The following is a 25,477-nucleotide window of genomic DNA, read 5'->3' as shown; positions in this document are numbered from 1 at the left end:
ACTCATCATCACTTTCTCAAGGATAATTAGGACAGCCAATAAAAATGAACTAGTAGTTCTGTGACCCAGGCTAAGGCTCTGGAGTCATGGGTACAAATCCCGCTATGGCAGATGTTGCAATTTAAATTCAATCAACGAACCTGGAACATGTCCAACATTGATTGCTGTAAAAGGCCATATTAAGCTAACAAGTTACATTCATGCCAGACAATGACCATGTCCAATGAAAGAGAAATTAACCATTAGGCCCACAAATGCATGGGAACACAATCAACTATCAATTCCCCTCCAAGCCACACACTACCCTGGCTTGGAATTATATCACTGCTTCTTCACTGTCACTGTGTCAAAATCTTGGAAATCATTCCTCATCAGTGCTGTGCGTTTCCCTACATCATACGCATTGGTTCAAGTCAATGGCCCACCACTGACCTCTCAATCGCAATTAGGATGCTTAACAAATGCAGGCCTAGTCAGTGATGCCTACACCCTATGAAAAAATTATAACATTTTGAAGACTCTGAATTTGAGCATTTTGCTGCATTTTTGTTATTATCAACTTATCTTCCATACGTGTAGTTCTTGTACTTCCAACCAAGAGCTTTCAAATAAATATTAAATCAAGACAGCAGTCACATTCATAGCTAAATATACACACAAACACTTTTCAACTGCTGAAACACTCAGAATTACAGAAAATAGTGAATCCTACAGTGGACCATCCTCTGGGATTTGATTACAAAACACATGGATGCACATAGGAATACTGGGAAGCCATTTGATGCAGTTCAGCACTGTAATAAGGAAAATGTTTGCACCAATGATTTTCTTTCTACTGGGCAGAAATATATAGAAGTCTGATTGACGTGGGCTATAGCCAGTTATGTGGCAGAGTCAGGTGACAATTAGGGCAAGGCCCATCTCAATGTCATCTCACTCTATATCCTTGTGCTTTTCACAAACAGCGTGGCAAAACTCTCACTAGGCAGCAGCAAGGTGCCAGCTGATGGGGATCAATGTTTATTAAATCCTTGTACATGCCACAACCTGCTTCATTAATATTCAGCATACCACCTTAACAAACTCACCAAAGCACCAAAGTTGGGAAAATTCAAGGAGGAAACCAATGAGCACCTGATAGCTTCAGCTCACTGCTTGCTCCAAACAACCTCTATGTCGGAAACCAGGGTGGTGTCTCCATGCCCCTGTACAGCTTTTTTTAAAATGTATTCATTTCTGGGATGTGGGCATCACTGGCGGGCCAGCATTTGTTGCCCATCCCTACTTGCCCTTGAGAAGGTGGTGTGAGCTTCCTTCTTGAACTGCTGAAGTCCATGTGCTATGGGATAACCCACTGTACCATTAGGGAAAGAATTCCAGATGCAGTAATATTTCCTTGCTCCTGTACCCAAACCCTTTTGCAGTGAAGGCCAACATACCATTTGCCTTCCTAGCTGCTTGCTGCACCTTCATGCTTGCTTCCAGAATACAAGGATGCCAAGTCTCTTTATACATCCAACTTATCCCAGTTTGTCACCATCTAAACGATTCTCTGCCATTCTGTTTTTCCTAACAAAGTGGATAGCTTCACATTTATCTATTTTATACTCCATCTGCCATGCATTTTTCCACTCGCCCAACTTGTCTGAATCACCTTGAAGCCTCATTACATCATCCTCACCACTCACAATCCCACCTAATTTTGTGTCATCTGTTAAATAACACCATACAGGCTGGTATCCCATCAGCAAGTCACCCTTTATTTACACATGCACTGTGCTTGACACTGTTCCAGCCTTCTCAGAGCAGCTTTCAGAGTGAACAGAACTTTTGACACTCCTGTTAATATCTTCTCAGCCTGGGCTCCCTGATTGGACCAGGTTAATAGCCCCAATCAGGGAACTCATATTCTATGAGGTCCACCTGGCTGGCCTCATTACCATCACTACAATCAGCAAACTTGGAAATATTAAATTTAATTCCCCCATACAAAAGAATTGTTACATACTGGTTTTCTGAATTGGGAAACAACTGTACCCCCAAGTTTTGTAGATCTACATATTTTGGGAGAAAATAAAAGATTCCACTTATTACTGATGTGCAGTATGAACTTTCCTGTTTATCGTAGGTATAGCAGCCATATCAAATGCAGAGGAGAAACTCCCCCCACATTACTAATTGCACAATACAAAACAATCTATTACTGCATGATTAGCACAAGCTTCCCTTGATCAGTTTGTCCAGCTGCTTACATTCTTTTAGTCATGCATCTTTGTTAACAAGTCTAATCTTTTCTTAACATCCTGCTTTTTTAGACATCCTAATTAAACAAGGCATCATTCATAAAGGATTTATTTGTCTCAAGTCGGGCAATGACGCAGTCGCATATTGATTGTAAACACAGTTCTGTCTATCACTGATAATCACTCTAAGCTCAAACAGTTGATTTATACAGATATCACATCGGGCTTAATTTTAAACAAAGCTGATGAGTAGTTCTACTGTACTGTGGTAGTGTCGAACCACTGTTGTCTTGTTTTTAAGCACTTTTGGTCCAAACAAGAATCAGGGAGTTATCAAGAAGTTCCCTTGTGTTCTAATGATGAAGTAGATGAGCAAGGCATTCATTTTATTTAACTTGTGCTTTGGAAAAGCTCACATTTACTGACATAACGTTTCCATACTTAGAATGTAAACAAGGTATAAATAAAGAAAGTTACTGCAGTAAGTGCTTCAAGACAGTTTGAAAATGTCACACAATGCTATAAAAATACAAATATTTACTATTCCCTTTTCGAAGCTGACTTTGAGATACACACTGCATTTTAGGGTCAAACATGCAATACACAGATTGAGGGAGTACTGCATATATACACATTTACACTAATTGTACCTAATTAACAGCAAATCACATGGTTTCAGATTTCTGACCCACTCAAATACAAGGCTGATTTGATCTAAAAATATTGCCAGTGTTAATAATGTTTATGATGGACTATACAAAAGGTATCACATATTCAATTTGCCCTGTTTACATTTGGCACACCCAGATAATCCACTTTGATGAAATGCTTCGGTCTCTATCCATCTCTATCAATGCTAATGAAGTTTTGGTGATCGAATGGATAGGTTTCTTCCCAAGTTTTCCTCTTTCCTTGAGTTACAGAAACTGGCTTTTACTGATACTGTACCCTATTAACTATATGGAAACTGGCAGCTTGCCATCTGGGTATCCACAGGGGACAGCCACCTGAGGGAAGGATTCAAATACACCTCTTTCAGGAAACATATGTGAACCATCTTCTTTAAACATTAAGCTTTTAGTTTTAAGAATATGTATGTTTCTTTTCCAATAAAAATATAAATCTTCCCTTCCATGAGCAAGAAAACATCACACAATTAATCCTGGGAGATTAATCCTAATATTTTTAGGGGCTCCCTGAATATCTTTCATGTCTGTTAAGGGTGCAGTTATGTAATCTTAAATCAACTAATGTAGAAAATAGAAAGAAAATAGCTGAAATGTGTAGCCAATAAAGAAGTAAACAGCTTTGGCTTCACTTGGCCTGAATGCTTGAATAGGAATCAAACCCTGATGTTGAGAACATAAGATTCTCTAGAACACCCTGGAATATCATTTTATCTGTTCACATAATGCACTAAGAAATGCAAATAAGGTGTAGAGGATAGTAAAATAAAATTTGTTTCAAAGCAATCTGTGAAGCTGAGATTAAATATCTGTACACATTTGCCTATTAAAGCCTTGTACAATTTCCCATTCTTGTTTCAAACCATCTATAATTCAATTATTATTCATTAAGAACTCATAATAATGATCTCCAAGTGTTAGTCCCATTCAAGCCTTACAGTGCTAATTGTAAATATATCAGGGCTTACAACCACAAAAATATTAAGGGACACCAACTGAAGACTGAGATGAGGAATGAGGAGCAATTTCTTCTCTCAGAGGGCTGTGAATCTTTGGAGTTCCTTGCAAGAGAGAGCCAGCGAGAGGGGTACAGAGTCCTTTTGTATATTTAAGGCTGAGATAGATACTTTCTTGATCAGCATGGGAATCCAGAGTTATGGGGAAAGGGCAGAAGGGTGGACATGAGGAGTGTCAGATCAGCCACGATCTTGCTAAATGACGAAGCATAATCAAGGAGCCAAACAGCTTACTCCTGTTCCTAGTTGTTATGGTCTTTGGTCTTAGTTAGCCAGACTCCAGAAACTTCTAGTTAAGTTTCAAAAACTGATGTAAATTCCAGTGCTAGCTTTCCTTTGACATTTGAGAAGTTATTCTTTGTAAACAATAAAATTATGAATATTCACAAACTGCCGTTTTAGACAGCAATTCCTTCTAACACCAATAGCCTGCATTAAGAACGGAGGCTGGAAAGGATTTAGTGTTATTAGCAAAAGAAGGCTTAATATGACCATGTAACATATCTCAATTCCTTACAATATCAATTCAAAAACAGCATCTGTTAAAGTAATGGACAATAGGAATCTCGCTGAAACAACTGGCATTTGCATACCATAAATGTACAGAGAAAAATATTCCAGGGCCCTTCATAAACAGAATCATTGTGCCAGAGAAGGGGTTGTTCGGAGAACTGATCGAAAGTTTTATCAAAGATGCATTTTCAAATCAGTCTTCAAAATGCAGCGAAGATAGGGAAGTCAGAGATACAGAAGGGATTCCAGACTTGGGTCCTAAGTGGGAAGAAGGAGGGCAGGATGATCAAGAAGTCAAGAGTCAGAGGAATAGAGAGTTCCATGGGAGCTGTAGAGTTGTACCAGCTCAAATCCCTTAAATCTCCAACACCTAATATTAACAGTAATTCTTACTTATAAGTTGTTTAAATGCAATTTCAAAGAAGTGTTGTAAGTTGCACAATGCAGAGACAGATTCATGAATTTTAGCTAAGAACTTCCCCTTCCCCCTCTGATTGATTAAAATACAAGCCTTTACCAAAACCTACATCAAGAAACTGGTTTGTTGCATGTCTACATATGGAGGTAATAAGAAAGCAAATCACATTACAATATATTATCCAGCTTTTCTGCAGTGTGGTTACGTGTTAGAGGGGTGTCATAGCTTGCTGGCTCTGCATGTGTTAATCTGCCCTGCCACAACCCTAATGCTGCACACACATATATCATCCCAGTCGAGCTGAAGGTTCAGAACACAACATAACAGAACTCAATACTCTTCAAGATGGATTAGGATGCATTTTATTCATTGCTAAAACCAAAAATCAATAAGGCTGCATCCCTTTAAAGACGATGACAGAGAGGTTAGTGCCCACAGAACATTCAGAGTTTTCTACACTGGAACATAAATAGATCCATTTTGATATCTGGTACAAAAATACAACTGCAATTTTTAAACAGCATCGTAGGGTTTCTCTGCACCATTTTTAGATCTCATTACTCCATTCTCAGCCATGTTTTTGTCCTGTATAATACCTAGCACCTTTCAGGGTTAATTGCCCAGGCCTGTAATTGGATTAATACTGGCTGCGTGTGTGCATCCCCTCAGAGAACAGGAATTGCTGAGTGCTTTCCTAGGCACTAACAAAACCACCTGGCTGCCTTCATTTTCAACTGGCTCTGCTGACGTCAATGACTCTCTCTTAAGGAGCATAGCCAGCAGGTCCACTCAGCAGCAGTGAGCAATGCTTGTGCTTTGCCAGTAGCTTTGAGCATCAGTGTCAGAGATGACAGAAGCTCTCACATCTGTGTACCAGACCATTGCCTATCAGCCATCAAGAACCCTTTCAATTACCAAGCAGCAGCTGTTACAAACACCCATCCTCTCAATCTCAAGCAACGTGTTCACACAGCCATAAAAGTGAAAAAAAATCTCTGTAGGCACCACAGTAATTCTTTATTTTAAAAAAATGTAAAGATCGCTCACATACCACAACTGTGTTCAACGGTAATTTATCAATACATGCTAACAACTGAGTTAACAATAATTCAGTCCACATTATTTTAAAATATATATCTATGTGTACACACACCTGACAAGCTTTCTACCACCATCTGATGAATTGTACTTAACCCTTGAGTACAGTACTCGTGAGCTTTTAAAGATGAACAGCCATGTCATCTGCCAAAAATAGAATGTATGCAGTCTCAAATACAATTTCATAAGGTGATGTAAAATACAGAAAATGATAGTACAGTCTTTTAATTGGAAATGTATACAGTAAAGTAGGCCACTTCAGAGTGAGTTCCTCTCTGTGGACCCCCAGTCTCATGATGTCTCTTTTTAATTCTTTAAAACTTCAATTTCAAGCCGTCACTGTCTTGAGTATGTTGATGAATTATAACTTTTACCCACTCTCCTGCTGCAAATCCAAAACCAAATGATCCACCCTACATACAATCAGATCCACACAAACTAATTCCTATTGGCTTAATTATGCCACGTCTACCCTGACACCACATAAACATTTACTATATCAGTAGGATTCAAACATGAATAGTAACTAGAGAAGCATCAGTCACAATTGTGGGCCTCCATTCTGAGTTAAATTAAATACCAAATTCACTCAATACCAAACTTATTTCATAACCTTCTATGTATCAATTGTAATACAATTATGTGTTAAATTGCAGTGACTGTGTTATATTCTGATTGTTTCAAACATAGTTAACTTTGGTGTTTTCCTTGTGCTTATCAAAGTGCAGGACAACAGTTCTGAGAATGACATACCTTTCAGTTTTTGAGAACCAGCATCAAGAAAGATCAAATCAGGTGCACAGTAAAGTTCTTTCCACACTATTCCAAACACATCACTCATTATAGCCTCAACCGTAATTGTGAATTTCACACAGAATATCAGACTTGGAGCAACAAGGTGAATTAAGAACTGCTCAGTGAGGTGAAGCAATGCCAACTGGGAGCAGGGCTGACCCAAACAAAAATATGCTCTATGTAGAACACAACTGGCAAAGTGCAGGAATTTTCATCCCTGGGCTGCATTCTAATGGCAAGAGGCTTTCATCCCATCTGTCAAGGGCTGACTTAAGAAACAATTCCCAAAAGGTGTAATAACAGTGTACTAATCCAATGTACCTAACCATCCTCACAACGACTTCATTAAATCACATTAAGTGTGCTGACTGAAGAGCTATTGATGGGAACAAAGCCAGACAGAGAAGAATAAAATTGAGAAGCACAGTGATAGATGTGGGAGGTCCTGCGGAAAGTAAATAAACGAGAGAGTGACTGATGTTAACTGCATATCAATGTGTTAAACAAAATCCAGGTGAAGGCATTCATTGGGATTTCCTCTGAACACATTTAAAAAAGCTCTTGTGTTGCAATGGTAGTGTCCCTACCTCTAAACCAGGAGACCTGGGTTCAAGTCCCACTGCTCCAGACGTGTGTAACTACATCTCTGAACAAGTTGATTAGAAAATAAATTGAACACATACAAAGTAGGGTCTTGCAGTGGAGTGGTAATGTCCCTACCTCTGAGCTAGGAAACCCAGGTTCAAGACTGGTGTTATTACATCACCAAACAAATTGACCAGAAAATATAAAAATTGAACACATAGAAAGAGATAATGAAACTATGGTAAGGTTGTGTTAGAAAGTGTATGCTTGGAATGTTTCACTATATAAGTACATTTAAGACTCAGTAAGGATTGGCTCTACTATCATTTTTCACCAGCTAAAGAGAATAACTAAGAATTGTAATGTAGAAGTAAGCATCTCTTTCAGCTGAGCATTACCAAGTTCAAACCGTTTGTCAAAACAGCAAATTAGCAGGTCCAGTCAGACAGCAAGTCAGCATTTGACTAAAAAAAGGGAGAATTTTACATCTTCAAAAATTTTCTCTCCGTCATAATGTTTGCTGTTAACTGCACAACGTTCAGCATTATTTTTCAGTCCTCAAATACTAAAGCAGCCCATGTCCATATGCAGCAAGATTTGGACTAAATCCAGAATTGGACTGACAGTAAAATGCATGCCATACATTTGCCAGGCTTTGACAATCTGAAACAAGAGAGACAGAATCTAACCATCTCCCCTTGATATTCAATGGCATTCTCATCGGTAAACTTTCCAACATTAAAATCCTGGCAGTTGCCATTGACCAGAAACTGAACTGACTAATCATATGAATACTCTGGCTACAAGAGCAGCAGGTAGGAAATTTGTGAATAACTTATCTCCTTTCTCCTCAATTCCCATCCATTTAAAATGCACAAGTCAGGAGAGCAGTGGAATATTATCCACTCCCCTGAATGAGTACAACTCTAGTAACACTCAAGAATATGAACATCATTCAAGGCAAAACAGCAAACTTGATTGACACTCCACCTATGACTTCAATACTTATTCCCTCTACCACTGATACAATGGTGTCCATGTGGACTATCCTCAAGATGCACTGCGCCAACTCACCAGGACTTCTTTGACAGCACCTTCCAAACCCATGTACTCTAACACCTAGAAGGACAAGGGCAGCAGATACATAAAAGCATCACCATCAACGCATTCCCCAACAAGACCATCATGACTTGGAATTATATTGTCATTCCTCCACTGTCATGTGTGTCAAAGTCTTGGCACTCCCTTCCTAACAGCAAGGACGATAGAGGTTCAAGAAGGAAACCTTCTCAAGGACAGTTAGGAATGTATAATAAATGCTGGCCCAGCCAATACAATCCATATCCAAGAATGAACAATTAATAAATACAACGGATATCTTTTGTGTAAACAAAAGGATAAAACAATTGTCTACCTTATGCTTTCACATAGTTCTTTGTTTATATTCTAAATTCCTACTTTATTGTTTCTTCAAAGCAGCATTTCTTTCAAAACACTATTTCAAATGCATGTCATATTAATATGAAAACCCAGTGATGAAGGTGCTCACTCATTGCCTTATTCCCCCTGATATTAGGATATTTCTGAGCCAGTTCTCTCACCAGAGCATTCTCCTCTCATGTTACTTGTTCATTTAGTTGATATGATATAATGGGAAATCAGTTCCCGTTCATGTCAACAAACCTCTAAACTGTCAGTCTTTAAAAAGTAAAACAGACTAAGAAAGTAGTGGTGAATCCCTACAGTGTGGAAACAGGCCATTCGGCACTCAGCTGTTACAGGAAGCATATAACTGTCAAATGCTGAGCAAAGCTCTATTGTCCCACAGCAATATACATTAATGCCAAGCTTCCTGCGGTACTTGCTAATATAAAATCGCCTGAAATACTCTTTGTATGCTCTAAGAGTGAGATTGTCATTTACTACTGAACACTGGCAGTTTCTTGCAGTAGGTTACCACATAATTCTTCCTTAATTCTAACAGATTGGATTTGCAGTTGGTGGTGAAGCAATGGTACCTGGTAATGATCTTGGAGAAAGCTGTCCACATGGATCTGGTGATTTCTGTCTCATGGATCTCTTTTTTACAAAGATCAGATTGAATCTACTGCCAAGTCAAAGAGATCTTGAGGCCTTCAGCTGCAGTCATATCATCAAGCAGAGTAATGATATAGAAGCAAACTACAGAAACATAGAAACCAAGATGTAGAAAATCCAGGATCCCTTCAACTTTTACTTTTCAACTTTACAAGTAGTCGAAGTAATCAATACGGACATGCACATGGAAGTTAAGTAAAAGAAAGTATAACAAACGGTATTTGATTTTGAAACAGTGGAATTTCCAATCAGAATGGAAAAAATTGATATCCAACAAACATAACATTACTCATTCAGGAGTGGGGAGGCAGTTTAGGAGTAATTTTTAAATTAGTTAAGAAGAAAATCCAGTTGTACATCATTAAACAAGGTGTGTCATTTTTGCAATGTGACTAACAGCAACCCAGTGAAATTTCTGATCAGTTAAATAATTCCTAATGATTTAATTCTGGGATTACCTCAACAGTGTGCCCTCTGGAGAACCACAGAATCACTAACAGAAATTTCTGGATTTTAATTGCACTCATGGAGACTCCAGGAGTTGTCAGTTTCTGAAGACTGATAATGGTGACCACTGACAGTTTTCTCCTACTGACAACAGCAAACTCGCAGCCATCATTTAGGAGGTGTAAGCATTGGCAGAGAGGAGTATCCTCATCCCCCTTGGAGGATCAAGTTTATTTTTCAGTAATTCATTTTAGGTTAGTTATTTTGGACTGATTTGTTCAATTGTATTCTATAAAATACTGTAACATATATGTCTGTATGTTAAGTAAGACTGGTCAAGATAAACAAATGGTGGAGATAACCCACTGCTGCATTTATGGACAAGTGCTGAATCATAGGACACGGCTAAATTATTTCACAGTGAAAACAACTTCAGGTTCCTTACACAGCTATATCCTACATTGGTTAAAGTCTACAACAGGCGCATAAATTTGGTTGAAGTTAAATCCTGTGATTAGTTTTGTATGGTTACTTTGACCTTTATGCATTTTGCTGTATCTTGCAATGGTACTTTATTACCTCAGTTCTCGTGCTTTAGTACTATGGTCAGGTTTGTTAATCTGGTATGATCTGAAGAGAATTCTTGTCAATCATGTGATCTATATCTCTCAAGTAAAGAAGTAAAGATCTTTAAAAGATGGTAATGACCTTTCCAAAGTGATTGACATTTTAAAGATCTAGTCAGGATATAATAGGAAGCAATATCAGCAAGATGATCATCGCCATTGAAAAAAATTAAAAATTGGGAACACACTGCCTATCCAGAGATTGATCAAATGCTGTTCTTGTACTGGCAAGTCAATCAGAGTTTATGATGTCTCTGATCACGCACAGGGATAGTGGCTAGAAAGGATTAATAGGCAGTAACCTTTAGTGGTTACATGTGCAGTATGAAGAGAGAAGGAAAACTTCAGTCAACAGAACAGGAGTCTTGCGCCCTGTCATCCAGGAGTATGAGCTTTTATTCTGATGGAAACTACTACCTTACTATTCAACATCATTCATTTGTACTTTTTGTAATAAAATTAATAAATCCTGTAAAACTTCTTCTCATTCACTGTTCATGGGCATTGCTGGCTAGACCAGCATTTATTGCCCATCACTAATTGAGCTTAAGAAAGTAGTGGTGAGTTCCCTTCCTGAACCTTCATGTCTTGCAGGTGCACCCACTCTTCAGTTCAGGAGGCAGTTCCAGAATTTTGATGCTGTGACAGTTACAGTGAAGGAGCACCAACATAGTTCCAAGTCAGGATGGAGGAGAACTTTCAGTAATTGGTGTTCCTATGCATCTGCTGCACTGCTCCTTCAAGGCAGTAGCGGTCATGGGTTTGGAAGCAACTATCTACAGATTCTTAATGATTTGATGCAGCGCATCTTGCAAATAATACACACTACGACAACTGTGCACCAGTGGTAAACAGCATAAAAGTTAAACAAGCTCGCTGCAATACTACAATATTGCTGGAGCTGAGCTCATCCAGGCAAGTGGAGAGTATTCCATCAAACTCCAGACCTGAGCCTTTTAGATGGGACAAGCTCTGTGGAGTTAAAAGGTAAGTTACTCACCACAGAATTCCAAACCGCTCACATGCTCTTGCAGCCAGAGTATTTATATGTCTGGTTCAGTTCTGTTTCTTGTCAATGGTAACCCCCCAAGATATTGATAGTGGCAGGATTCAACAATGCTTCTGCCATTGATCATCAAGGGGAGATGGTTGCATTTTCCTTTCTTGGAGATGGGCATTGCCTGGCACTTACGTAGATCAAATTTTTTTATTCACTAATGAAACATGGGCATCACTGGCTGGGCCAGCACTGACTGACCATGACAAATTGCCCTCAAGAAGGTGATGTGAGCTGCCTTCTTGAATTTGCAATACGTAAATGCATAATGTCGTTAGGGAGGGAGTTACTTGACACTTATCAGCCCAAGCTGATCTGCTGCATTTAGACACAGGCTGCTTCAGTACCTTAAGAGTTGTGAACACTCCAGAACATTATGCAATCATCAGCGAAAATCCCCTTCACTGACCTTGCATCTGAGAGAAAGTTATTGATGATTAAGCTGAAGATTGTAGAGCCTAGGACACTACCCTGAGGAACTCCTGTAATAATGTCCTGTACTGTCCACATAATTATCATCCTTTGTACTGGGTATGGCTCCAACCAGTGCAGATTTCCCATCCTCCCCCACCCTGATTTCCATTGTCTCCTGGTTTGCTAGGGCTCCTTGATGTCACATTTGATCAAATGTGACCTTGATGTTGTGGGCAGTCATCCTCACTTTCCCTCTTTGGTTCAGTTTTTTTCCCGTATTTGGATCAAGGCTGTGGTGAGATCAGGCGTGGCTCTGGCAAAACCCAGGTTTAAGCAGGTTATTATTAAGTGCTGCTTGGTAGCACTGTTGACAACCCTTTCCATCACTTTGATGGTGATGGAGAGGAGACTTAAAGGGTTGTAATTGGCCGAGGTGGATTTGTCTTGCTTTTTGAGGACAGGACATACCTCGGAAATTTCCCACATTCCAGGTAGATAACGTGTTGTAAGTGAATTGGCTAAGAGTGCTGCTATTTCTGGAGTTGTCAGAATATTTCATAGACCGTGCACTTTACGGTATTCAGGACCTTCAGACATTTTTTGATATTTCATGGAATGAACTGAATTGGCTGAAGACTGGCATCTGTGATTCTGGAGTCCTCCGGTAGAAGCCGAGATGGATAATCCACTCAGCACTTCTGGCTGAAGACATTTCCAAATGCTTCAGCCTTAACTTTTGCACTGCTGTGCTGGGCTGTCCCATCTTTGAGGACAGGAATATTTGTGCAGCCCCCTCCTCCAGTGAGTTGTTTAATTATCTGATACCATCCTAAATGGATGTGGCAGGATTGCAGAGATGAGATCTCATGAATTAGTTGTAGAGTTGTTAACTCTGTTTATTGCATTCTGCTTTTGCTATTTAGTTTGCAATTGTAGTTGTAAATATTGCAGCTTCACCAAGTTGACATCTCATTTTTAGGCATGCCTGCTGCTGCTCCCAGTATGCCTTCTTCCACTCTTCATTAAATCCGGTTGATCCATTAGTTTAGTAGGAATGGTAGAACAAGCAATATGCCAAGCCTTGAGATTAGAATGTGGTTTAATGCAATTCTGCTGCTACTATTGTCCTACAGCAGCTCATGGATGCTTAGTTTTGAGCTATTGATTCTGTGTAAAGTCCCATTTAGCACAGTGGTAATGCCACGCAATAAAATGGAAAGGGAAGTGATGGCCTAGTGGTATTAGCACTGAACTGTTAATCAAGAGACCCAGATAACGTTCTGGGGACCTGGGTTTGAATCCCACCACGGCAGATAGTGGAATTTGAATTCAATAAAAAAAAAATCTGGAATTAAGAGTCTAATGATGACCATGAATCCATTGCCAATTGTTGGAAAAGCCATCTAGTTCACTAGGGAAGGAAACTACCATCCTTACCTGGTCTGGCCTACATGTTACTCCAGACCCACAGCAAAGTGGTTGACTATTATCTGCCCTCTGGGCAATTAGGGATGGGCAATAAATGCTGCCTTCGTCGACAATGCCCTCAACCTGTAAATGAATAAATTTAAAAAAAAGAAATGATTAAATAAAATCTCAATGTCAATATGAACTTTGTCTTCATAGGATTGCAATGGTCACTCCTACCAAACATTTAATGAATAAATGCTTCTGCTATGATAGATTATTGAGGACAAGGTCCCTTTTGTGGGTTCCAATACAATTTGCCACACGCACAGTCTAGCAACCATGTCTTTTAGAACTCAGTCAACTTGATCAGTCGTGGTATTACTGAGCCATATTTGGTCATGGATATTGCAGTTCTCACATGGAGAACAATGTGTGCCCTTGCTGCTCTCAGTGCATCCTCCATTGTCTGTATGCTACTGTGCAACCACTTCTGGTGGGTCTGTTCTGTCAGTGGAACAAAAAATACCCAGGGATAATGATGGTGGTACATGGGACATCATCTTAAAGTTTGATTCTCTGAGAATGACAGTCAGTTTGCTGCTTGATTTGTCTGTGAGACAGCTCTCCAATTTTGGCACAAGCCCCCAGATGTTAATGAGTCAGACTTTGCAGGATCAATCCTGTATGTACCATTGAAATCCAATAGGCTAATGAAACCCAACACTGACTCAAATGTGCCTGTACAGTCTTTGGACATCTGAGGTACCGAGTGTTAGACATCTGAGCTCTCAAACCCAGCACCAAGTTCATGGTCCATACAGCAGCCATGGTCCCCAGCTTCCTGTTTGCCTCAGAAACATGGACCACAAACAGCAGATAGCTCAAAGCCCTGGAGAGTTATCATCAGCACTCTCTTCACAAAATCCTGTAAATCCACTGGCAGGATAAGCAGAATAATATGAGCATCCTCTCCCAGGCCAGTATCCCCAGTACTGAGGCAGTTGTCACACTTGACCAGTTATGATGGGTGGGCCACATTGACCACATGCCCGACACAGGACTCCCCAAAACACATGCTTTAATTTGAGCTCTGCACTGCTAAATGATTTCTAGGAAGGCAGAGAAAATGCTGAAATCCTCCCTAAACAAATGCAAGGTCATGTGGGAATCACTTCCTCTAGAATGCACAAACCAGAGAAGAAGCATCCACGAAGGAACCAAACACTTTGTGTGCCACCCAAGTGGAGCATGTGGAGGCCAAGAGCCAGCAGCAGAAAGTGCGAGCATATTCCAGAGTGTCCCACCCATATCCTCCTCTAAAAAACCTGCTCCCCCTACCTGAGGCAGAGTCTGTGGCTCCAGGATTGGACGATTCAGCCACCACAGAGCCAATCCCCACTGTGGAAGCAAGTCATCCTTGAAGCTGAGAGACCGTCAAAGAGGAGGATGTGCTATTGTTGTTTTCAGTGCCTTTATTGTTGCCAAGTGATCTGTCCGGTTTCATTCCTTTCATATTTTGTATTTTGGCAGTTAGACACAACTGAGCAGCTTGTTAGGCCAGTTCAGAGACCATTTAAGAGCTAAGCACATTGCTGTCACATATAGGCCAGACCCGGTGAGGACATCAGATTTTTACTTCCTAAAGGACATCAGTGGACCAGATGGCTTTTTACAACAAATGACAAGGGTATCATGATCAGCATTAGACTAGCTTTACTAATACTTCCAGATTTTTACTAATTGAATTGAAATTTCAGTATCTGCCATTGTGAGTTTTGAACACATGCTCCAGTAAACCACCTTAGCCCCCTAAATCACGCTTGTAAAATCACATTTGTACCCGGAATTGTCTTATCGCTCATTTGGACAAGGAAATCTTTTGAATGGCCATTTCATCTCCGTCTATAACTGTAATTGCTTTATGTCTTACAATGAAGATAAAGTGAACGCCAAATATTCCAGGCTGGATTCAGGTCTAAGAAGTAAAATTATAGCTGCATAATCTATATAATTTTAGTGGAGCACTGTTCCACAGAATGGCATCATCACTGCATCATGCTTCATGATACAATGTGCCATGCTGCCCAGGCGAAACAGCCAAGCTCAAGCTCGAAGCAGGTCCCCGCAGAAGGCGGAAAGTAAATCTTTGGGAAAGAAAGAGAAACTTGTAATTACCTTGAAAAAGTAATTAAACCAATGTCATTTCTGTTCTTCCTCCTCCACCCAGGAGCTAAACTTCCTAATTACAGCCCTTAGCAGGAAAGCAGATGTCATGGCAATGCAGGTGCCATAATCAGGTGACCACTGAACAGTAAGCAATGTAATGAGCAGAATTACTTCATGACAGGGGTCTAGATGCACGTGGATTTTTTTTTCCGCTATACCTACTGTTATGCTGTATATGAGATGTTTTTACACTCAGATGCACAGATTTATTTGTTGTTAATTTCTGCTCGTAGTTTTGAGGGATTGTATAATTGACCGACATTCAGTGGCCTTGCCACCATCACTCCCCTCTCATTTCAATGACAATTTGTTTCCCCGTTTCAATTCAAAATGAGTAAATGAGTTTATTCTACAACATTGCCTGTTCAGACATGAGCAATTTTAGACCATTCTACTTAAGTAGGACATTTATGAATGACTGAATTTAATCTTCCTAGGCCTTGTAACATGGTGTGCAATGAGTGTGAAGAAACAAAGCTATTAACAGGCTAAATGCATATCAGACATGTAGATGTTAATTATCCACTTAAAGTTGTACAATATATACATCTAAGCAAGTAAGATATTACAAAAAATTTCTGAATACAATCTGTTACCAGCTGTTTTATAGGATTTGTCATGACTATTGAGAGGATATTATCAATATTCCTTTCCAAAATAATGTAACTAACTTTTTCTTAGTATGGAGATGCATCATGGCTCTGAGTTGAAACAAAAAGGTCAATGTTTATTATCAAACTTTTACACTAACTTGGATTTTGTTTCACACATACTATCACAGCACTTATTTTATTAACCATTTCATAGAATAGGTTTCAAATACCACCATTCAATAAGTTCAAAGCTGATATGGTCCTGATCTGAATTACATTCTGTGTGTCCCCCCCAATAACCCTCAACTCCCTTGACTATCAAAAACCTAACTAACTCTGCCTTGAATAAGTCTATGACTCACCCTCCACTGTTTTCTGAGTAAGAGATTTCAAAATATAATCCACTGGATTGCCTTCTTCCAGAATACCAATACTTTTGTGATCCTAGTGCAACAGCTAGACACTTCTTAAGTACATTATATTGTTCTCTCCTCAAGTTCTGTGGTTGGCAAACCTTTCCAACTGGTGATTGCCCTGCATGGAAATAAATACTTTGCAGCATCTGTCCGAAACTTGCTCATCATTACCTCATATCTGAGCTCTTGATTTTTATGCAGTTCCGTTGCAACTGAAAGTCATGGTCAAAGTTTATTTTCCTTATTTCATCGAATGGCTTCTAGATACTTCTAAGAGGTAACTTGTCAGGTACCTTATTGATACATTATTTTCTATTTGTTGTTCTTTAGTTCAGATCATGATGGACTGAATCCATTTTTTTCTTCTTCGTTCGATGTGCGAGTCCCTGGCTGGACCAGCATTTATTGTCCATCTGTAATTGGTCACATAGTATTCAAAAGTCAAACACATTGCTGTGGGTCTGGAGTCATATGTAGGCCAGACCAGGTAAGGATGGCAGATTTCCTTCCCTAAAGTACATTAGTGGACCAGGTACATTTTTAATGACAATCAACAATGGATGTCACGAGGCTAGCTATAAATTCCAGATTTTATTGAATTCAAATTTCACCCTCTCCCATGGTGGAATTCAAACTCAAAACCCCCAACAGAACATTAGTCTGAGTTTCTGGATTAATAGTCCAGTGGTATTACCATGACACCACCACATCCTCCTTATCGACCCTCTTATCTGATTGGAAACATCTTGGATTCATGAAAATGTAGTCAGAATGTATTCCACTTCAGGATAAGCACTGATTTTAACTTATGTAAATGCAAGAAATGTTGCCGAACATCACTTCTCCACAATTCACATTACAGAAACACAATGGGAAATACGTCACAGTTGTCCCTAAAGGATTGCTCTTTTACTAACACCATGGACTGCTTCAATGCCCTTTGCTGAAAATGAACGAAAATACAAGTTCATTAATTTGCTTTTCAGGCATCTAAGGTTTACTTCATTGCTGGAATCAAACATGGAATAACACTACATTTGTAACCTAACTATAGCCTTGTACAGCATCTCTATAATATGGAGGTCAGCTTTATTCTGAAAAATAATTAATAAGGTTTATGCATTTTCCTCTATTTTCTATCTTCCTTTACGTAACGTATTTTACATGGGAGACTAAGTCCTAATTCTAATATCAAATATTAAATTGTCTTCTTTTCTGTTCCTCTACAAATCTGATACATTTTCTCATACCAATGGCCAGGCCAAACTATTATGACCTAATCAAAATAATTGAATTGTCACGGTATGTCTTTTCTATCCAGTATAAAAACTTGAATAAAACTTCTCATGACATCATTCTTTTCTTGGTCTTGATCTTAATAGAAATCAATGTTTAAAAAACAGCATTTCAAATACAGACCTGTAAATGATTAAATCTGATCAATATTTGTGCAAAGCAGTACTCTAAACTGTAAATTGCAGTGACTCATTGTGAGCTCGTAACGTAAAACTACGTGTTTTGTTAGACTAGTCAGGCGTTTGACACACAGAACCCATCACCTTGAGTAACAGTTTCCAAGCTACATTATTGAGTAATCCCCACAAATAAAGTTTCTGTTTGCCTGATAAGAATACTCCAGAGCAATCAATCAGCTTTATTGCTCTTGTCTGCTAGCCTGTAGGGTCTGAATGGAGCACCATGCTGACTGTGCAACCATTAGCATCTACAAAGAGAAAAGACACATTAACATTTTGTTTCCTCTCCACCTATCCTCTCCTCTATCCCTCTTCTATCCGCCTCCCACTCTCTCCCTATTTATTTCAAAACCCCCTTCCCCTCCCCCTTTTCTGATGAAGGGTCTAGGCCCGAAACGTCAGCCTCTCTGCTCCTATGATGCTGCTTGGCCTGCTGTGTTCATCCAGCCCTGCACCTTGTTGTCTCTTAACATTTTGGGAGTGGTCACTACTCTGAGGTAATTCGAAGGAAGCATTCCCAGGCATTAACATTTTCTTTCTGTTTACAGATGTTATTCCAGCTGCTATACATTTCCAATGTTTTCATTAAATTTCAGGTGCAGTTTTTCTTTTTCTTCCTACTCCTAAGGTGAATAAAGCTCAGGCATCAAACAACCAATTCTGTTACACCCACTTCTCAACAATAATCTCTCTTTCAACAAAATTTGTCATTTCAAAAGTTATACAACATATGAATTTGGAGACTTGAATGAATTCTAATAGACAATAAGTTGAAATGCAGGAATTAAAAGTCTTTTCTCTTCAAGATATTTTACTGTTTTACCGTAAGAATTACAGCAGAGAAATATACTAATGAATCATAGAATCCCTACAGTGTGGAAACAGGCCAATTGGCCCAACAAGTCCACACCGACTCTCTGAAGAGCATCGCACCTAGACCTATTCCCCTATCCTTTTCCCTGTAACCCTGCATTTCCCATGGCTAATCCACCTAACTTACACATCCCTGAACACTAAGGGCAATTTTGCATGGCCAATCCACCTAACCTGCACATCTTTGGACTGTGGGAGGAAACCGGAGCACCCAGAGGAAACGCACATAGACACAGGGAGAATGTGCAAACTCCACACAGACAGTCGCCCGAGGGTGGAACTGAACTGGGTCTCTGGCACTGTGAGGCAGCAGTGCTAATCAGTGAGCCAACCGTGCCACCCTTAGGAAAAAGGAATTTATAAACCAGCGTTAGAAATACCATTCAATATTCCACTTATTCACGTAATAAAGATCCTGGGGATAACAGAGAAATTCCATCTGGGAAATATCAATCTGGTTATAGTGGATAAATGATATCAGACATGACAATGCCTCACATCCAACCATCAGTGCTCAGTAACATTATCTACAAAATATTGTTAATGCTTTTTAAAGAATACACACATTAATAATGCTGTAACTGTTTGCTAATAAACAAATATTCAAAACCATTCAATATTGCTTCACTAACAGGATTGCTGGACATAATTCAAATTCTTTTTACTTTACAAGTGATAACCAATGCTATAATCATGTCTGCTTAAATCTTTAACACTACATTTCCATGCCTTTCTATACAAACCTATACACATCATTGCTGTTGAAAACACTCAAAACTCAGCAAGCCCATAGCTTCTGTTAAAACATTTTAAAGTGATCATTAAAATGCACATTGAATATTAGCAGAGTTCCTGTACTCACTTTCAGGGCTTCCACTTTGTTACTTAAAAGTTTTTCAATTTCTCTCGCTGCACTTTCTACCAAACGCCGAGCATTGTTTGTTTCAACTGTGTAGTATTGTCTGTTTTTCAAGTAAATCTGCAAAATAAAAATGTGAAACAAATGTGATTTGAGGCCACTATCCTTTAGGTACAAAAAGTTGCATTTATAGAGGGACATGGGAAAACAACTCCAAGTTAGTGAAACCATTGCACCAGGAATGGATTAACTCAGAAGAATATGGGACTACGCACAAGGACCTTAGTTACAGATGGTATCTCTGCCAGTGTAGGTTCCATTTAAGTGCAATGTACAGTGTTGAGATTTGTAAGGCAGTATGGTAAAGATGAGGTCAGGTATGTTTTTCTCTCTTGTTGGTTCCCTCACCACCTGCTGCAGACCCAATCTACCAGCTATGTCCTTTAGGACCCAACCAGTTCGATCAGTAGTGCTGCTACCAAGCCACTCTTGGCAATGTACATTGAAATCCCTCACCCAAAGTACATTTCGCACTCTTGTCACCCTCAGTGTATCCTCCAAGTGTTGTTCAATACGGAGGAGTACCAGTTCATCACTGAGGGGAGATGGTATATGGTAACCAGCAGGAGGTTTCCTTGCCCATGTTTAACCTGAAGCCATGAGATTTCATGGATTCCAAAGTCAATGTTGAGGACTCCCAAGGCAAATCCCTCCCAACTGTATACCACTGTGCTGCCACCTCTGCTGGATCTGTTCTGCCAGTGGGACAGGGCATCTCCAGGGACGGTGATAGTGGTGTCCGGGACATTGTCTGTAAGGTATGTTTCTGTGAGAATAACTCCGTCAAGCTGTTGCTTGACTAGTCTGTGAGACAGCTCCCTCAATCTTGGCACAGTCCCCAGATGTTAGTAAGGAGGACTTTGCAGGGGTGACAGATCTGTTTTAACTATTGTCATGTCCGGCGCTTAGGTTAATGGCAGATGGTCCCGACTGGTTTGATTTTGAATATCATGTCCAATTTCCACCCCATTTTGCCATGCACCTTTTCTGGAATAACTTCCCACTCACCAAATACCCTGGAATTGAGCAGTACCCTGGCACAGGGAGATCTTTAAAAACCCATAGTGTACTCGGACAAGCACTGTCACTCCACAGTTACACTGTCTGGTACTTGTCCTGGGAATTGCAGTCGGGGTCAATCTGCATCTGCTGTACTCTCAGGGACCTGGAATTCCTGCTGGATAAGGTAATGCACAGGGTACGTCAGTACTACAATGGAGGCTACAACACCACAGCATGTCAGACTGGTCCAAGGTTACAGCAGTGCCAGTCATGTGGAGGGATGCGCTGTACTGTAGAATATTTTGTCCACACCACCAGAATAAATCCCATTTTCTTCACAGACACCCTATCTTTGCTACTGTACCCATCTCCCAGTAAAGCTCATGCTCTATCACCCTCATTATTGACTTGCCCTTACACCCTTACCCACACCCACCCATGACGCCAGGAATCCTTCAAGCCCTCTGCATCACCTACTCACTCTGGACACCTCGCACCAACACCAGCACAAACCGCTGTGCCACCAACTTTTGTCTTCCACATTATCTGCCTGTCTTTGAGTCTACGAGGAAGGTAACCGACAATAGGGCAGAAAGCAACGAGACAGGCGTTGCACTGTCCATCATTCTGATCACCACCCGCTTTGAGGCAAGGCAAGGTGGGAATGCTGTTAGCATTCAGGTAGGCTCAGAGTGGGTCAATACGAAGTGCCAAGAGATGCAGCTTGGTCCAGTCCATGCACAAGGCCACATGTACCTGAGCTTAAAGTGTCCTTGCAGCAACTTGAGAATGATAGTTGCTGATGCAGTCTGAAGTGCAGCATGGAAGTACAGATGCATCCTCTAAGTGGATCAGAAATGTACCTCAGGGATTCTTAGAGGCTGACATATGCCAATGTACATGGACACAGAATGTTCATGCCGAGTACCTTGTGAGGTCAGTGCCCAGTATCCACCATGGAAGTCATTTGGAGCAAAGGGCGAGTTCAACTCATCAGGTACCTGCGCTGGTTTATAGCTTATGTTTTCCCAACAGCTAATTTGTTGAGCAAGTTTGGCTAGATTGCAACTGCGATATTAATGAGGCAAGTTGGGCCATTAACAAGGCCCCTAACAAGCATTAATCACAGTCAATTAGCAACTTGATGCTGCCTGGCGAGAATTTCGCAATGCCACTTGTGAAAATCATAAAATATAGTGTGATGATTTCAATGTTGAGATGCATATTGCTGGATTCTGTCACGTATCTTTCCATAGTCCATATCACTCAAATCCCTGTAAAATTCCTTTAAATTGTTCTAATGGACCCATCTTTTACACTTTTCACATGCAGAGAGGCAAGATTCTCACTGGGTAGTGGTGAATTGCCAATTGATAAGGTAAAGGATTGGTGCAGTCAGTTGGAAAGACAGAAATAACTCAATTTTGATAAAGGAACTGAGGCTCAACAGCACAGAACAGAATTTTGTGGGACCCTGTAGCTGAGTAAACCTGATGTTGGTTCTTTTTACCTGTTCCATCTGATCCACTCCACTCGAAGAGCGCACCAACTTCACGAGGTCATCCTTCATTTTCTCCGCCCATGACCGTATACTGCAAGGTACAAGATTTTCGATTAGATCAATGGCTTTTGGAATTGATTGTTGCAAATGTACATTACAGCTGACATATTTTCTTCACATAAATCTCTGCTTGGCATCAACACATTGAAGACAGTCAGTAGTGTCACAGCTTCTTCTACAGAATGACATACTAAATGTAAGAATTTTCCCCTGAGCCCTTGTGAAAGCTGTTACTTCAGCACACGATCTCCCTTGTATACAATTTTCCCACAACAAGGGGCGAAAATCTGAAACTCTGTCCTGACAGGTTGTGGCTGTTGCGTTTCACCAATTAGGTCAATACATTTTTGGTATGTAATGGCATTAAAAATATGGATCAAAGGGGATATATGAAATGAAGGTCCAAATCAGTCATGATATGATTGAATGCTAGGTGAGCAGCTGAATGGGCTGTACATGTTCCTATGCTCCCATGTATTCATCTGGAATAGAATTCTATTCTTACGGTGTGCGTCTGTGAACAGAACATAAGCAAAATATATAGAATAGGACTCATTAATGGATCTAAATATCAGCCCTTTCCATAAGGCATTCAGAATTCTTAATAAACAAGTAAGCTAGTTTATTGTGTTAGTGAAAAATGTCTTGCTTTGAGTTTGAAGGAGCAGGGGGGTAAAAATTACTAATGAAGGGCCTGATGCCTAGCAAAGGTTGACTCAATGAAATTGGTTTGAGGTGACTGAAGCAGGTCAAATCCATTCAGGATACTTCACTGATGAGATAAGGAGGCTCATAATCATTTAGTGCAAATGGGTCTCAACCCAATAAGCACTGTTAAGTAGAGGCTAATGGGCTACTGTGTTGATATCCACTGTGCGCACTTACATATGCATGTACAGCCCTCTTTGTAAAAGGAAGGAGGAACACTTTGGCCTTAGATGCAACTCTCCTAAAAGCAGGTATTTCAAAGTTAAAGCCATGAAGCAGCTCATAAAATGACCTTCCAAACCATTTCCTAGGAAGCTCATTTAGCCTTGACCCTAGTCCAGATGCCCCCCACCCCTTCACAAGAAGATAGAGTGATGGCCAGCCAAAGGAGCAGCAACACACACATGCCCTTCGACAGGGTCCTCTCATGGGACTGCAGAGGTGGTTGGGTCCTTTGCCTCCACCTGCTTGTTCCTCCCAACCATTGGAAATGCTAGCCAGGACGGTCAACTTGTCTCTGGAAAGAAGACCCTCATGATGTCTGGCTTACCCATTCCCAAAGCCCCAGGCATCTGCCCAAACCTCCAGGGCCAATGGGGATCACAGCAGAGCCTCCATCCCAACTGGGAAGCAGAGGAGCTCAGTGCATCACAGCGGGAGGGAGACGAGCAGAAAAATGTACTATTGTCACACATGGGCAATGGCTGGAAAATCTGTACAGTTTGTTCTTCATCATAGCACATGTAAGCAGTTTGTTTAGCAAACTCTGTTATTTATAAAACACTTTCACGTTTAAAGATTGTTTCACAACCCATGGTATGTAAATAGTTTTAGCATTTGATATCCCCCCTTCATTTCACCGCTCACATGGTTGTACCTGTCTCTGTTGTAGCTGTAGACTCTTTAGAATCATAGAACCACAGAATCATAGCAACATACAGTGTAGAAGAGGCCCTTCAGTCCATTGTGTTAGGTACACTTCTACATACACTAGTTTCACTTTCCTCCACTAAGCCCATAATCTTTAATGATATGACACTTCGAGTACTCACCCAAGTACTTTTACAAGGTTGTGAACTTTCCATTCTCAGTGTTAACATGCCGTTGAGACCCTCATCAGGTTCTCCTTTCTAGGTGCCCATGCCATTTGTACTTCCCCAGGATATCACCCAAACTGTGTAAATGCTGTCAAACACACCCATCAACCCAGCCCTTCCTTTACCCCAGACCCTTTTCCAGAGACTCCTTCCCCCTTAATTACTATGAAATCAGGTGAAGGACCAATCCTAGCTGATGGGTGCAAGTTCCCTTCCCTCCCCAGATCCCACCAGATGGGGCCCTGTGGATACACAGATCATGACCTGCTTCCTGGGGCACAGACACACAGCAGCCCTACGCAATGCTATGCTGACCAGGCTAGGGCTAAAGCCTGGAACTGTGGCTGAAGCCCAGGGCTGAAATGGGATGCTGCCTTTGACAACCGCCTGATAGGTACAACCCTTCACTGCTAAATACTCGTGTCAGACGTCTAGACAGGTTTGACTGCTTGCTGCAGATGTGAATACTGAGACCACATGGTGCAGGTGCTAGAGTGATGTGGCATATTGACACGTGACAAGATTCACACACCTCAACTGAGGACTGCTGCACTACACAGACATCTACCTGGTTGTCTCAGTGTGCCAACTGCCAATGGAAGGGAAGGTACAGCAGAAGAAAGCATGCTGACGGCATGCCAGTGGGCACCACGTGAATGAGCACTGAAGGGACAAATCCTGGTAGACAGCCCTGTAAAAGCCACACAATGGGTTCCTCTCCCTGTGCTGTACCTGTACTCGATGCAGCTGTACACTGCTAGTTGCTGGTGTGCCCTCCTAAATGAGTCTGCACCTGCAGGATACAGTGCCAGTCTACTGGAGGATGCCAGAATGGTGGCACCTTGAAAGGGGATGCCAATGTCTGTTATGGAAAGGTATGAGCAGCTGGCCCTGCCCTCCAGTCCATCTGTGACCAATAGGGATCTGTTGGAGCAAGCAGCGAGTACCTGCTCCATTTTCTACACCAATTTTTCCGGATGTCTGCATGGTAATTTAGCTAGATTGCAACCTGCAGCAAGTTGGGCTCTTACCAACATGTTTAACAAGCAAGAAAAAGCTTCAATTGGGAACTCGCCGCTCCCTGGAGAGAATCTTGCCACACTACTTGAGCAAAGGGCAGGGAGGAATTGCAGCAAGATGATCTCAACATTGAGATGACCATCTCACCTGATGCTACCAGTCATTTCACTGTAACCTATGGC

The 25,477-nt window shown here is 40.7% G+C and overlaps 1 protein-coding gene across 1 annotated transcript in view; it reads right to left on the bottom strand.

Moving 5' to 3' along the window:
• LOC109931996 (voltage-dependent calcium channel subunit alpha-2/delta-1) overlaps positions 1-25,477 on the bottom strand; it is a 612,802-nt gene that overhangs the window by 536,255 nt on the left and 51,070 nt on the right. The window contains exons 2-3 of the mRNA XM_048609958.1: positions 22,420-22,501; positions 19,851-19,967 (exon numbers count right to left, since the gene is read on the bottom strand). Coding sequence (XP_048465915.1) covers positions 19,851-19,967; positions 22,420-22,501 — 199 coding nt within the window. The remainder of the gene's footprint in view (positions 1-19,850; positions 19,968-22,419; positions 22,502-25,477) is intronic.

Source organism: Rhincodon typus, chromosome 22, assembly GCF_021869965.1.
Source record: "Rhincodon typus isolate 14 chromosome 22, sRhiTyp1.1, whole genome shotgun sequence".
Classification (NCBI taxonomy): domain Eukaryota; kingdom Metazoa; phylum Chordata; class Chondrichthyes; order Orectolobiformes; family Rhincodontidae; genus Rhincodon; species Rhincodon typus.
This window is presented reverse-complemented; position numbering and strand designations above follow the sequence as displayed.